Below are 16,718 nucleotides of genomic sequence, written 5' to 3'. Positions count from 1 at the left end.
CTTTCCTATAAAACAGACAACTGGTGCATCCGTAACCCATACGGTAGGCCTAAGCATCATTCTATGAATAGGGCAGTGTGTCCGGCCGGATGTGTGGCTAGGCCTACATCTACGGACGGCTGGATCACTGCGTTCGGACACGTCACACTCCCGGAGGCGGGTCACCTAGTCCTAGCCTATATAGGTAGGGGGCTTGGACCCAGAAGTTGAGGTGACCAAGAACCCGTGAAAAAACGGCCCCAAATTGGTCCAAGCTAGAAAGATAGTGTAAAAACCCATCTTGTAACCAGGTTCCGGACTCAGCACTGGGTCAAAAATGGGTCAGGCCCCCAAGATCCACATTGGCAGAAGATTCTGACACCCCCCCCCCCGGCAACTACTGTTATTCACCCATAATATCGGGGACAGATCACTGGTGTAAAATATGGGACGGGTTCCCCAATGAGCGAGCGAGGTCAGAATAAAATGTATGTTTTCACCAACATTTTGTGAAGTTTTCTGTTGTTATAAGTTTTATGATTTTTTTTTGTGGGCAGCTGCAGGTAAACATGACGGTGTGACCCCGCTTCAAATAAAGAAAGAAATTCCCGCGTCAAACTTGAACCAAGGTAGCCCGCCCTCATTGTTTAGCAGAATCAAAATGGCGGCCCGCATACGGCTGAAACTGAACTTCGACGGGTCAGTTTGTCCACAAATTACACCGAGAAAATGCTGGTTTCTGGTGAATAAAGACGACTGTAATGTCGTGGCCGACTTAGAGTATTTAATCCGTGAGCGTTTTGAGCTGGACAGGGGTCAAATATTATCTCTAACTCTGGACAGCTTCTTGCTGCCGTCTATGGAAAAGATTCACGTGGTTCGTGATAATGACACGATTTGGTATGGAGTCAAAATATTTTTAAAAGCTCTCATATCATATTTTGTTATTATACAATTGATTGTGTAATTTGTTTTTAAACGTTTGTCTATTTCTACCTCCATGCCCCAGCATGAACTGATGTTGCTGATATTTAATAAATTATTTTATTTTAATGTTTATGCATATTTTAAATATGAATTGATTCTGAAATAATCAATGGTTCTGGTTGTATGTATGTAATGTTGTGGTTGTATAAAGCTCAATACAATAGGCCTAAATTTAATATTATCATTATTATGGCATTATTTATTGATAGACCCAGTGATTCCTTTTTTTCGAAATTTTGACTGACATATTGGTCATATTCCTAGAATAGCTGGACGAAACCAAAATAGTTCTAGGATCGGTCATTAGGCGCTAGATCTAGCGCCCCAGTCACTGGATCTATAAACTTATTGATTGTTGTTCGAAATTTTACTATTATATTATTATAATAATGTTTATAAAATTATTGATTGTGAAACACTCTATTCACAAGACCATGACAAAGAGGGGAGGGGGGGGGGGGCAGTCCAGAATCGACCCAGGGAAGCTAAACGAACGCAAATATGCACAATTGACTCTACAATTTGCAAAATGATTTTTTCTTTTCTCTCACATCTTAAATAAGTTATAAACTGAACATTTCTTTTTTACTCCTTCTCTCATCCTACTGTGGCAGCGTGCGCTGAATGTTCATCAAAATCAATGAGATAAATTGTTTGTTCATTCTTTTCTCAACTCCAATAAATGATTCTTTACAGGGTACATGCTGAGCAGATTGGCAACATTGTTGACGATCTTCAAGTGAGCAAGTCCCCAACACCTCTCAGTGAGTCTGTCACAGACACAGAAGTTTCTGTGGAAAGCAATCAACATTCATCAAAACAGCAAAGAAGAAAAAGAAAATGCTCTGAAGTGACAGAAGAAACAAGTAAGCTCATTCATAAAGAGACTGTCAACAGCGAAGAGCAAGACAATGACAGAACATCAAACGAGAGCACGGACGTGTCAGTACAAATTAGCAAAGAGTCACAACCAAAGAAGAATTGCACTAAGAAGAAAAAAAAGAAGAACAAGAAGAAGAATTCCCGCGAGCCCGATGATGAACCAAAAACACCTCCTCACAAAAGCAGAGGAACTAGCAAGAAGGACTCAAAACAAAAAGGCAAAAAGAAATCACTTCATGACATATCACCAAGAACCAGTTCCAATTCAGAGAATGAGAACAGCAAAAAACGTGAAGACAAAACTCCTAGTTCTGATTGTGCCTCAAAATTATACAAAAGGCGCTCAAAAACAACAATTTCTGAAGATAGCACTGATGATCTGCACAAAAGGTTAGCCTCTTTTCCAGTGTCTTCAACAAAGTCCAGTAGAACACCGAGTACAATAACCCCAGTTACCAGACCTGAACGTGTTGAGAATGAGACTAGCAAGCTGCCAACCGGACTTCTTTTAAATGTGGAGAAAAACCAAGTTCGAGAGAAGAAGCGGTCTGTAGCTCCAACTGTTCCCTCCACTGGTCACATACGCTTTGACTCCTCAGAATCAGAAGTGTCATCTGAAGACGATTCAGATGCAGATAATGGTAAACAAACAAGTAAACAATCAGAAACAAGTCAACAGTCAGAAACAAGTAAACAACCAGACAAAGAACAAACAGACAAAGTGCAACCGGGTACGGAGGAAACTTTTGAAAGAAGGGACCAACCAGGTGCTCAAAATTGTAGTGCTGTTCAGTCACCCGCTGTTACTCCATCTGGAAAACACAAACCTGGATTCCTGTCTTTAAAGAACATGAAGTTTAAAAGGCAGAACAGCTCAGTTCCCCACCAGGTTGGAACTAATTCCAGAGGGAAGGGGTCCGAGACCGATAGTTGGCCCTGGGATAGAGGGAACTGGGATAAGAACAGTCAACTCAACACAACACAAAGCAACAAGTCTGTCATAATAGAGGTGAGATGATCATTTTGGTCTTGTGTACTTTGTTTTTAAGGGTTGTAACTTTTTCGACGACACAAAACAAAAACTACAGCACTTCAGCAAGTAATACTTTGAGGGAAGTTATATACCATCTGTATCTTCAAACTGTGTGAAATTAGTGTACGTCTGTGGACATTGTGTTTTGTGTTGTACAAAAAGTACCCAATGAATTTAATGTCTAAGTTTTTAATATGCTTTATACTTTTTTTTAGAACCCTCCCCAAGAGTCTGAGCCTGTGCTTAAGGATTTCACCTCATTCCCATCACTGGTTGGTCCTCCAAGACAAGGCGACATCATCGCATATAAGGTAATCAAAGAAATGTTCAGAAAAATGTCCACAGTTTTATTGCAAAACAATTTATAGTAGACCTACATGTAATAAGTCCTTTTCACACTGCTCTATTCCCTGGGGCCAATAACAGACTGCTTTTTTTCACTTGAACGCTTTACCCTGATCTACCGCGGCAAATGGGCATACTAAGCCTTTTTCACACTGTATCTCTACATGTATGTCCCCATGGAATACATGTACAGTCCTGGGAAGGCCCCATAACTTTTTTACCTCATGATTAACCCGGCGCACTTTTACACTGTTATCCCTATTCCACAGGGTTCCGATTGCACATTTCAAGAACACCCCAGGGTTTTACCGCTTACCCCTACTCCAGAGTAGGGTGGCTATTCCCCTGGGGTATGCCCATTCCCCTGGGGTATGCCCATTCCCCTGGGGTATGCCCATTCCCCTGGGGTATGCCCATTCCCCTGGGGTATGCCCATTCCCCTGGGGTATGCCCATTCCCCTGGGGTATGCCCATTTGCCAGGGTAGACAGAGGGCAGACTAGGGGTAAAGCGATTATAGTGTAAAAAGGCCACCCGTTATTCCCAGGGCTGACCCTGGGGAAAATAGTGTAAAAAGGCTTTAGCGGTACAACCGAACAGTGTACTCTTGAACAGTGAGCTGGAACCCCCTTGCAATAGGGACCTATAAGCGGGGACAGTGTAAAAGTGTGGTGGGGTAACCTTGGGGTTAGTATGGTTAGCTAAAACATTGCCCTACCTCAACAGCAAAGTATATCGGATGTGATAAAGTGCTGTATAAGAACTCGGTATTTTTATTGTTAATAAACCATTTTAATTTATTTTCATAATCTCATATAAGTCTTTGCTGTATCGTTCTTGTTTAGATCCTTGAATTATCGGAGTCCTATTGCCCAGAGCTGTCCAACTACAAGGTGAGTTTAAAAAAAGATATCAATAGACTTTTAAAAATGGCTGATCATCCCCATTGGGAGTAATCAGATATTACAAAGTTTGATAATTAAAGCACTATCTGGGCTCAATTTTGGGTAAAATTGACAAGACTGCATGGCTTGAAACTCAAAACGTATCTTGACAAGGAAATTGTTCACAAGACTTGAATCAAAACTAGAGGGAAAAAATATCCACACAGTGTCTAAATTATTTGCACTCATGGGTACAACTTTCATGTAAATACTCAACAATAGTGAAAGTTTGTATCAGACTCAAAGTCAACAAATGACAATTAAAAAAAAGATGACGTCAGGTGTTGTTAAGTAGTCACACAAGACCGCTGACCGCTGAACTTGTCCAGTCATGAGTTTTGTTAATCAGTCACACAAGACCGCTGAACTTGTCCAGTCATGAGTTTTGTTAATCAGTCACACAAGACCGCTGACTTTGTCGAGTCATGAGTTTTGTTAATCAGTCACACAAGACCGCTGAACTTGTCCAGTCATGAGTTTTGTTAATCAGTCACACAAGACCGCTGAACTTGTCCAGTCATGAGTTTTGTTAATCAGTCACACAAGACCGCTGACTTTGTCGAGTCATGAGTTTTGTTAATCAGTCACACAAGACCGCTGAACTTGTCCAGTCACGAGTTTTGTTAATCAGTCACACAAGACCAGTGAACTTGTCCAGTCATGAGTTTTGTTAATCAGTCACACAAGACCGCTGAACTTGTCCAGTCATGAGTTTTGTTAATCAGTCACACAAGACCAGTGAACTTGTCCAGTAATGAGTTTTGTTAATCAGTCACACAAGACCGCTGACTTTGTCGAGTCATGAGTTTTGTTAATCAGTCACACAAGACCGCTGAACTTGTCCAGTCATGAGTTTTGTTAATCAGTCACACAAGACCAGTGAACTTGTCCAGTCATGAGTTTTGTTAATCAGTCACACAAGACCGCTGAACTTGTCCAGTCATGAGTTTTGTTAATCAGTCACACAAGACCGCTGACTTCGTCCAGTCATGAGTTTTGTTACTCAGTCACACAAGACCAGTGAACTTGTCCAGTCATGAGTTTTGTTAATCAGTCACACAAGACCGCTGACTTTGTCCAGTCATGAGTTTTGTTAATCAGTCACACAAGACCAGTGAACTTGTCCAGTCATGAGTTTTCTAAAACCAGTGACCTCGGAACTGTAGTCCAGTGTTAATTTTGAGGCCTGAATATATAACAAGCAATTTAATTTGAAGACTTTATGACACCTACAATTACCACATATTGCACATTTATGACTTGAATTATTGAAACATGTACAACATGTTCATGTAAACACACCATTTTTTGTAGCGTTTTGAGCAACAAGAAGTAAACAAATATTTATAAAAATAAATCTAGATTTTTGGTAGTGTTACTTAAGTACTTCATACAGGTTCAATTCAGTCGAGTTAGATTGGAATTTTGATCCAAGATTACAAAGTGCTGTGTGTAAATTTTTACTTTGAGACTACTGAGTGCTTTTTGCACATTGTTGTGAATGAGTAAAGACAAATAATATTCTTTATTCCTGATTCAATGTAAATATCTATTAGAAAGTATTTTTGCTTATTCAAAGTTTTGTCTAAACTAGAGAGATATCGGATGTTTTCAATAATTTGCTTCCTGTGTTGTACCATTACCCCCACACAAATCATCTTGTATGTCTTCTCTTCTCGATACAGGAAGGCAAGGTTCTTAGCGTTGACACGGCAACCGGCCAGATTGAGATTGAGCTCAGTCACGTCACTATGGTTACCAGAGCTTCCAAACCGGGTAAATTTGATCTCCAGTGGGATGCCGAAGAAGGAGACGAGGAGGGTGAAATCAATGTTACCAACAACAATAGTGTAGACTTAAATGTAAGAGGAAGGTTTTTTTCATTATCAGTTGAAGTAAATGATAACAATGCTTTAGAGCAAAGTAAAGCTTTGGTTTTTGGCACCGTTTTTGAAGGCAGTGGACTGTGGACACTATTGGTAATTACTAAAAATAATTATTATCATAAAACCTTTCTTGATAACGAGAAATGGGGAGAGGTTGAAAATATAAAAAAACTTGAGAAACAGCTCCCCCTGAAGTGACGTATTTTTTGCAGAAAGAGGTAATTTTCCACTAATTTGATTTTGAGACCTCAGATTTAGAATTTGAGGTCTCAAAATCAAGCATCTTAAAGCACACAACTTCTTGTGACCATGGTGCGACAATGGAGTTTTTTTCTTTCATTAATATCTCGCAGCTTCGACGCCCAATGGAGCTCAAATTTTCACAGGTTTGTTATTTTATTCATGTTGAGATACACCAACAGTGAAGACTAGTTTTTGACAATTACCAATTACAATTAGTGTCCAGTGTCTTTAACAAAAAATTAATTTGATATAAAAGTAGATATACATGTACACAATCAAACTAGCATCTGAAAATTTATGAGGTGGTTGCATTTTTGAGATATTGCCGAAAAACAAGAGTGGTTATGTCCCAAGGAAAGAAGAATCCCAATACACAATCTCAGAAGCTTTATTCTTAGATTAAAAGTTTGGGCAAAATAACCACATTACTTTGAAATTAAATTTTGCTTAAAGACATTGGACACTATTGGTAATTGTCAAAGACCAGTCTTCTCAACATGTGCATAAAATAACAAACCTGTGAAAGTTTGAGCTCAATTGGTCGTCGAAGTGGCGAGATAATAATGAAAGAAAAAACACCCTTGTCACACGAAGTTGTATGCTTTCAGATGCTTGATTTCGAGACCTCAAATTCTAAATCTGAGGTCTCGAAATCAAATTCGTGGAAAGTTACTTCTTAGTCGAAAACATTACTTCAGTGGGAGCCGTTTCTCACAATGTTTTATTTGTCATTAATTATAAGAGTGATTACCAAATGTATACCTTCCCTTTAAGGGAGGGTAAACCTTTGGTAATGACCCTGAAATTGAAGGACCATAGAAACTCACTTGGAAAGGAGCACTGCAGCTGTGGATTAAAGAACACAATTTTGAGAAACAGTTCCTTTCGAAGGAATGTTACTTTACAGAGAGGGATTCAAAAACCTTTCAATCTGAGAAAAAACGTTTCTAAGATTGTGTATTCTAAATTATTGATTATTCTTCCTGTGGGAAATAACCACTGCAGATATTCGACACTATCTCAAAACTTGATGGGGACAGCTCAAACTCTGACAACAGTGACTTGTACTCCGACTTAAGGCTGGTTTATAGTCGGTCGCGCGATGGAAATCTTAAGTGCAATCCTAAGAGTGAGGCCTAAAAACTGTGTCTTTTACTGATCGCGCGTCAAGATTTCCACCGCGCGACCATCGTGCGACCAACTATAAACCGCCCTTTAGACAACCAGGACTCGACTACAGCACTGTTGAAAGCTGATGTGAACTACACATGCGCTGATTTCGTCATTTTGGGTTTCTCAGCTGTATCTGTATTCATTATACAACTGTTGCACACTGTGACGGGGTCCATGGCGTTTTGTACACTGGTTCGCCTCGGGTGCCATTTCCCCTCGAGGGTGTACAAAACCCATGGACCCCGTCACAGCGTGCAACAATTGTTTTGTTATACAATGTTGTATAATTGTTATTCTTCTTCTCGAAGTTCTGTTGTCATCTTCAAACATTATTACGATGCACTATTCATTGTTTAATAAGCAGACAAACGAGAAACAATTCCCTCGAACCTGCAGTTGTTTCATACACATCGCTGGAAATCGACCAACGCCGAGAACCATCAAGGTGATGTACACCGGTGTACATCACATTTCATGTTACCCGGCCCGTCGAGCCATGTAACATGCGTTTTTGTTGCGCATCACATGATTGGTTCTCGACCAATCAAAATTCACAGTTTGTTACCGAGGTGTAACAATGAAAATTGATAAATGCAGCAGAAAGTCTTAATGTACCTGATAGTATACTTCTCTTTTTTTACCAACTGATTTAGCTGTGTTAGCGCCCTCTGTTGGTAAAGTTTATGTATTATTTCTGTTATAAATACACATTAGCAGCACTTGAATTCTATGAAAAATAATATTATTCCAGTAGAACAAGTGTTTGTTGTTTGTTTATGGCACTGGTTAAAGCCGCCTTCTTGGTGGTTTCTCATTGGCCAATCTTGTGCACTGTCTTCACATATTTATGCTCGTCTGTTTGTTTTTTTCATCATTGCTATAGGACAGTGATGAGATGATGTTTTTTTTTAAATGTCTGAAATGTCTATTAAAGCCTACATTATGCGTGCCCCGTTATACAATATTCCTACTTTTTCCAAGGATCAAATATCATGCCTGAAATAAAGAAGAATACGTTGGGGCAGGGCGGGGCGGGGTGGATGCCGGTCTTGGGTAGGAGGTCAGATTCTATTGAAAACTTTCCAAGGTTTTAACAATATCTTGTTAGTTTTATTAGTTGTTATAGTATGAGTTCTAATTGAAATCTTTATATTTTTGTTTCAGGTCTCTGTACAGCTAGGAGATCTTGTGGACCCTCGTCTCGTCCCACCGATGTCTGTGTGACAATCCTTATACTCACAGACAATGATGTGAGGGTTAGGACATCCAAATGTCAACCTGAACGCCAAGGTATTACACTGTTTCAAATATGACACTTTTAGGTTTTTTTTTAAAAGAGGCAAATCAAGGTTTAAGAACATCAAAGTTGAACAAATTTATGCTGTTTACTGGAGAACCAATATGGATTCCATCTTGTTTTGAATTTTCTATTCTAAGTACTGCGTATGCAGTGCTGACACACATTGGTGTAAATTTACATATTGTAAACCGTAGGATTCGTACTGCCTCTAGCTACCAGTCGCATCTCGGTGGTCTAGTTCACAAGACATTGCTTTAGAATTGTAAAGGTCGTGGATTCGAATCCCACACAAGTAATATGTTTGTGATTTGTTTTCTCAGAGCTCGGGAAAGTACTGAGTAAACAGTGCTAACACACATAGGTGTATGGGTAAAAACCAAAATTAATATTCTTTATCCCCGATGCAAATTTCCATTGCGGTAAAGAAACAAACCATATTATTCATCTTCGATGCAAATTTTGTTGCAAAACTATAGAATTTGAACTGCCTCTAGCTACCGGGCAATTTCAGTGGTCTAGTTTGTAAGACACTGCTCTAGAATTGCAAGGGTCATGGGTTCTTATCCCGCCTGAGTAATATGCCTCTGACTTTTTTTGCACAAAGCTCGGGAAAGTACTGAGTGAACAATGCTAAAACATATCGGCGTAAACGGGTAAAACCAAAATTAATAATCAATGAATGATAGAAAGAAAGGCGCCCTTAAAACTGGCCAGATGCATTGCAAGATGGTCGATTGTTGCTAGTTTGATTCTTATCTAGAAAACTTGATCGCACTCCTAGGGAGTTTTTTCTTTTTCGCTTGGATGGTCGAGATTGCCTCGATCCCCAAGGGAACAATTACTTAATACAGAGTCTGGTGCCTTGTATCTGGGAAGCCTTGATTCAGTTCATTTCCCCAAGAATGGTCCCCTGGGTACCAGATGCAGACTGATTACCATTGGAATTTCACCACTAATAGCCCACTACCAAATTCATGAGCTAATATCATTTTAATATTTCATAACAAAAAACATATCAAGGATATTAAATTGAGCGTGGTGAAAGATGAACATATGGTCATATTTAGTCATAGTTTGTTCATTGTAAAATTAGGCCATGCTTCGGACAATATTTAACTTCTGTGGTTAAACAATTTTTATTTTCATTACCGGTGTGTGTTGGTGGTGCAGATGATTACTTTTTAAATGAAATGTTTGTTTTTTGGTCAATGAAGCAAATAGATTTCATCAATGAGCATTTATTCAGCTGTTTTTATGCTTTTTTAAAAAAGGATAATACAAAAAGCGAAACACGTTGTTTGTACCAAAGTCATTTGAGTGACAGGCCTATTAAATATCAATTCTATTTTACTCATTGTTTGTAACAATTTAAAGATATTTTTGCATTATGAAAGTTAACAAGTTATATTGTGACTGCAGTCCATATGTTCAATCAAGACTCTAAAATGAATTGAAGATGAAAATGAATAAATCTAATTAACTCTTGGTTAACTATTTACCGGTTCTGCATGTGTAAACAATTGTCTTTCATCCTTGTTCCTTCATGATTAAACGACTTATTAGAGATGACCTGGTGCTTTCATAATGGTTTATTTTCTTATGCAGAAAAGATGCTTTGTGTTAAAGTTGCTAAGCCTGTTTTTTTTTACCAAGGAAAACTTATTTGAAAGAATGTTCTCTGAGTGTACGAATGATGACAGGTGGTGCTGTTTCAAAACAAAAACTTGTGCATGTGTGCTGGTTAATGCACAAAATAGCATCCACTGGGGATCAGGTTGGCTCAGTGGTCTCTTTCTCTGCCTTTCACCTCTGTGGACCCCGGTTCGAATTCCACCTTAAACTTGAGTCTTGCCTGTGGATTGGGTGTTCAGTTCCAGCATCAGCGCATTGGTATTTTCCCATTCTTGGTTTTCCTGCAAATCTATAAACCTGAATTATGCGCTTCTGGCTATATGGCTACCCATTGCCAAAACAGGGTAAGCACCAGACTTCTGGGCTTGCTGTCTAAAGCAAAGGATGCTTAGCTAAAGTGAAGTACATAGGCTCACTAGTCACCTGTATATAACTGCCATGGAGCCATGAAATTAGGCCATTGTAGGTAGTCAATAAAGCAATGTCCATGCTATTGCACAGGAGGGACACTGCTACAGACAAATTAACACTTACTGCTATGGAGGCAAAGCCTGCGGGGACGACTCGTGTTTGCTCTGTCTGGACTTAGTTTCTACATGGGCTGACTGTGTATTTCCGGCCATTTGTATATTTCATGCATTTACAATGGATGCCCATATTATATTTTGTGTATTTGTTTGTATGCATTTGTTTTCCCTGCAGAGACATACATGTAATTTGGTTCTGTCCTTTCTCCCTGTAGTTAAGAACCTCCCGTAGACTTTTGTACACAAAATTCCTTCTGGAGCACCACAGTCTTTAGAATTCACCTATTGATACCTTTTGTGTTCCCTTCTCTGTTCTCCGTCTTCATAAGGTTGTGAATTTGAATTCATTTTGACAAGGTCTGTAACTTGAGTCACATTGGCAATCGTAATGTTTCATGAACGAAGATTCCTGTGATGTGTCTAACAGGCATGTATACTTTGTTATTGATATGGCAAGGGCACCAAGGCATTTTCTTCTTGGTAAAGGGCACCCTATGAGGAAATTGTAAATTTCTACTGGAGCATTTCAAGGGCACCAAGGCAATTACCAGGGGGCATGGAGGCAATCGCCTCTAAGTTGCCTCTGTGAAGTATCAGGCCTGGTACAAAGATATTTAATTATAGTGTTTTGTGTCCCAGTTTTAGCTGGAAAACCAGGATACAGGAAATCCACAAATGGATTGGTCTATAGGGTTAATGCAGAATGCCCACTGCATAATGTTCAAGTGTTCATTCTATGTTTGTCGGACTGGGTGACATGCAGGGTCCAATGTGTACTGTACAATTCAAAGTGTGCCATTCAAAAAACTCCAAAGGTGCTTCTTGCAAGTTTGCATGAAAATGTTCAAAGTAAATGGTCTTCTTGTAAGATTGCAACAGCAATGTGAAGTGACTTGTCCTATCTTGATCAACACAGAGCACTAGTTCCTTTAGCTACATTCAGATATAACAGTTCTCCTTTCATTGTTTTAAAGGGTCTATGTAACTTTTGTAAGACAAAAAACACAATGTCCACAGATTTACACTAAACTTACACAGTTTGAAGATAATGATAGTAGAAAGCTTCCCTGAAAATATTACGTGCCGAGGTGCTGTAGTTTTTGGGAAATGAGTAAAACAAAATCACAAAAAAATGTTTTCGTCTCATGAGACAATTTTGTTTTTTAATCATTTACCAACGTATTTTCATGATATTTTTTTACTCATTTCTCAAAAACTACAGCACCTCAGTAAGTAATATTTGAAGAGAAGCTTTCCATTATCATTATCTTCAAACCCTGTAAGTGTAATGTAAATCTATGGACATTTTGAAAAAGTACCCAAATCCTTTAAGGGGACGCATTAAAAATAGAATCTAAAGTTGCTGATACATGAGATGTTGCTTTGTGGCCGGGGTTCAGGTACAAAACTTGTGTATGCAGGGCTCGATTTCACAAATATACATGTATTTCTAACTTAGGACTAGTGCTACTGTTTATGAGTTATTAAAGAACTTAAGGTTAGTCCTAAGTTAGGATGGTCGAGTCCTAACTCAAGAAAACACTTTTTAAAGGAACACGTTGCCTTGGATTGGTCGACTTGGTCTCTGAAAAGTGTATGTAACCGTTTGTTATCATAGAATGCATATGATTAGAAAGATATTTTAAAAGTAGAATATAATGATCCACACAAGTATCACTCAAAATTGCGTGGTTTTCCTTTTACCTCGTCGATAAAAGTAATATTTTAATGAAGCTTTCTACCATCATTATCTTCAAACTGTGTAAGTTTAGTGTAAATCTATGGACATTGTGTTTTATGCAACCAAAAGTACCACAATCCTTGACTTGTTTGTGAAAACCATCCCAGGATTTCTTTCCCATGGGATCTTTCTGGGACCAAATATTTGTTCCAGAAAGAGGGACTTGTGAGGAAAAGTTAGACTGAGGGGAAAAACGGAAATTCAGACTTCCACTTCAAGGTCTGGAGTTTTCCCGGATTTTGAGGATAAAGTAGCACCATAAATGGGTCCAATCCACTCCACATCCTTCTCTGTGGCCCTCGGGACGATACTTCATATCCAGACAGAAATACATGTCCCAAACTGTTTTTTCAATGTTGACTCGACTAGACCGGTCACCTTCTTAAAGACACTGGACACTATTGGTAAGTGTCAAAGACCAGTCTTCTCACTTGCTGTATCTCAACATATGCATAAAATAACAAACCTGTGAAAATTTGAGCTCAATTGGTCATCGAACTTGCGAGATAATTATGAAAGAAAAAAACACCCTTGTCACACAAAGTTGTGTGCATTTAGATGGTTGATTTTCGAGACCTCAAGTTCTAAATCTGAGGTCTCGAAATCAAATTCGTGGAAAATTACTTCTTTCTCGAAAACTATGGCACTTCAGAGGGAGCCGTTTCTCACAATGTTTTATACCATCAACCTCTCCCCATTAATTGTTACCAAGTGAGGTTTTATGCTAATAATTATTTTGAGTAATTACCAATAGTGTCCACTGCCTTTATGAGTAGGGTCATCGGTTTTTGAGTACACGTAATCCTGATTTTTAAGGCAAATTTATGAAGAAAGATACAGTATGACATATGCAAGCTTCAGCTGAACTGCTTACTGATGAAAGAGCATAAAAGGATGTCCCTGTATTTTCTAATGAATGTTGAATCCATCCAGATGTGAGGTCAGTTGGATTTATGTGATTTCAATGCCATTTGGTTGTTCTTTGACGAGTCTCCGAGTTCAAGGAAACAACTCCCAACAGGGCCCAATTTTTGAGCTGCATTATAAGCAAAAAAAGTAGCTAAGCACAATAAAATTATACTTACAGTGTGAACCTGAATAAGGTTGACCAGCCAAAACACCACACGTGCGCTATATTTGGCTAGTATTCTGCTAATTTTCGCTAAGCACAACATCTTTAAGCAAAATTGTCTGCTTTTAAAAGCAGCTATACTTTGTCCTGTCATAAATCCAACCATTTGAAACTGAATTAAAAAAGATGGCTGAAATATAAATCTTAGAAATATCTGTTTATGAATCCTTGTGTCTACTAATAACTCTGAGGTAGAGCCATTGACTGTCAAGATTGCTCTATGAACCATCATGGAACCATAGAGGTAAGATTTATAATCCTACCTCCATGAATAAACCATAGAGTAAGGACAGACTGACACACCTTTAAAACCAACATAAAGAAATTGAAGTGCCCCAAATCAATATGCACACTGAGTAATAAATTTACCGCTAGTTCCACAAATAAGACTTTGTTGGAGCATGGAGGAAGGAAGACATGGTTTGGGGGAAAAAAGAAGGGAGATTTTTTGAATCGATACATTATGCACATAATTAGTCCACAAGAAAAAGAAAGCTGTGTGTATGAGTTTGTCTTGACTACCATGGTGCAATGTATGTGGTAATCAGTTTGACAAACAGTGCACTAGAGGGGCCCTAAGGCACTAGTGTACACAGAGAGGATTCCCTAACATTCCTATAGAAAGTGGCTTCACACGTAGACACCTTAGAGCCCAAATCACAGTCCATTCCCTCTACGTGTACACAGGGAGGGTTCCCTAACATTCTTATAGAAAGTGGCTTCACACGTAGACACCTTAGAGCCCAAATCACAGTCCATTCCCTCTACGTGTACACAGGGAGGATTCCCTAACATTCCTATAGAAAGTGTCTTCACACGTAGACACCTTGGAGCCCAAATCACAGTCCATTCCCTCTACGTGTACACAGGGAGGGTTTCCTAACATTCTTATAGAAAGTGGCTTCACACGTAGACACCTTAGAGCCCAAATCACAGTCCATTCCCTCTACAGTCCCAGCCAGAATATAAGCCTTTGACTATAGGCTATGGGTGTGTTTCCTTAGAGACAAGCTTATATCCTATTCATAGGCGCACACATGTGGGATGATTACTGCTCCCAAGTTAATGTTCGAGATTGAAATCTATTACATGTACTTAGTTTCAAGTAATAAAATTGAGTCAATCATGAAAGGAATTTGAAAGATCTATATAGGCATGATTACAATAAATTGGCAAGTTAGATTGTAAAGACCAATATTTTAAAGACTAATTGTTATTTACATGTGTTTCAGTAATGAGACCACAGATGCAATGCCTCATAATTGTAATAAACTAGCTCAAATCATGAGGAAATCTGTAAACAAGGGTGCTTGCTATGTGGACCACAAACACCTAAGTTAATCTCTACTCTTCCACAATAAGAATTTTGGGTTCTTTTATTGCATGACCTTTATAGGACCCAGCAATGTCCCATCCCGAGAACACTGGTACAGTATCTTGCTCAAAGATACAAGTGCCACAATCAGGACTCGAACCCACACTCTGCTGATCAGAAAAACCAGTGCTTGAGCCCAGTGATCTTCACCTCTCGGCAACGAAACGCCTCAAACATTAACACACATATATATGGCTTTATGTCCTATACCACTAGGCCATGACCTGACACAGTGTGTAATGCATTTTACAGACATGCAACTTTATCTGCATATATCTAGGAAACTGTACAGTGTTCTTTTATTTTGTATATGCAGGCAGGCACGATAATTGGTTCTTGAAAAAAAGTGTGAATATTTGATTGAGAATAATGTGTTTCTATATTCTTGAAACTATAAGGAACACTAAAAAATGTCAGGAATGGTTTTTGTTTATATATTTTTTTCAGATACTATTGGCCTATAGAAGAAAAAAAAAACCTGTACAAATTTGTTATTAGATATTTTGGAAAAATCTTCCAACGTAAAACTTTTATCAATTTAATTGTCATATTGTTGTTTTAAGGGGCAGTTAATACTTGAAGTGTATTGCGTTGATGTATGAACATGTAAGCCTTAAGATACCTGTGTTGAGAATATGATGATGAAGAAATGTTAGTTGGGCATAGAAGGAAAACACTGATTAGGAAAACTCACGTAGAGACTGAAAACCTAACCCACATGCAAGGCTCTCGTCCGAGGTGGGATGCGATATCAGTATTCACAAAGGTGAAACCCAAGCAAGTAACCTACTTAGCCAAATGATCCCCAATGTATGTTACAGCATGGAGGTAGTACCATGTGCCTTGTCTGTGGTGTATGCACAAGTGGTTGTATATATTTCATTTTGAAAGAACATCACCTGTCATCGTTCCCAGAGAGCAAAAACTCTTTAAAATATCTTTCGGCGACACAATCAAATTGGGATTGAAAACCCAATCCACAATCAAGGCTCCTGGCCAGGATTTGAAACTTGGGGTCCACACAGGTGAAAGACAGAGAAAAAGCAACTAAACCAACTTGAATAATGGGCTCCTACACCTAAAAAATGAAAAAATATAAGGTTGATAACTAGAAGTTTTTCTACAAGATCACCCCCCCCCCCCTATTTGTATTTTCCTGGTCTTCAGACTCATATTATTGGTGCTTGTAAAAAGTAGAACAAAAACCTTGAAAGACAAGGGTGTACTTCACTCAGCAACGTAGGTTGCACAGTGAACTTCCCCACATCGGAGATAACATCGAACTAATAAATACCAGCTTCACTCATAAATTTGCTTCACCTCGGGTTCAATAGCCAGCCTAGTAGACTCCCACAGAGTGTCATCAATAGTGCACTTTATTTTATCTGAAATTCATATTAGGAAATAAAAACTTTTCCACCGACTAACAAATTTACATCCAGCCGGGCTTGGATTTCGACAGTAAAACATTCCAGGGGCTGATTTCAAAAAACTTTCCCTAACTTAGGATCTTCCTAGAAAGCATCTGAAGTTACGACAA

General features: G+C 38.8%; 1 protein-coding gene across 1 annotated transcript; it reads left to right on the top strand.

Annotated features, from left to right (window-relative positions):
- Nucleotides 1-636: 636 nt before the first annotated feature.
- Nucleotides 637-9,116, top strand: LOC117292656 (coilin-like). The gene is made up of 6 exons (XM_033774791.1): nt 637-879; nt 1,663-2,857; nt 3,097-3,192; nt 4,071-4,118; nt 5,855-6,031; nt 8,636-9,116. The coding sequence occupies exons 1-6, from the start codon at nt 641-643 to the stop codon at nt 8,693-8,695; spliced, it is 1,815 nt and encodes a 604-aa protein (XP_033630682.1). The 5' UTR covers nt 637-640; the 3' UTR covers nt 8,696-9,116.
- The last annotated feature ends 7,602 nt before the right edge of the window (nt 9,117-16,718 follow it).

This window comes from Asterias rubens, chromosome 7 (genome assembly GCF_902459465.1).
Source record: "Asterias rubens chromosome 7, eAstRub1.3, whole genome shotgun sequence".
Lineage (NCBI taxonomy): Eukaryota > Metazoa > Echinodermata > Asteroidea > Forcipulatida > Asteriidae > Asterias > Asterias rubens.
This window is presented reverse-complemented; position numbering and strand designations above follow the sequence as displayed.

Excerpts from the sequence above, each read along its gene's own strand:
- LOC117292656 (XM_033774791.1), top strand. The coding sequence starts at position 641 with ATGGCGGCCCGCATACGGCTGAAACTGAACTTCGACGGGTCAGTTTGT. Across the intron at positions 880-1,662 it reads CGTGATAATGACACGATTTG|GGTACATGCTGAGCAGATTG; the intron begins GTATGGAGTCAA and ends GATTCTTTACAG. Across the intron at positions 2,858-3,096 it reads ACAAGTCTGTCATAATAGAG|AACCCTCCCCAAGAGTCTGA; the intron begins GTGAGATGATCA and ends ACTTTTTTTTAG.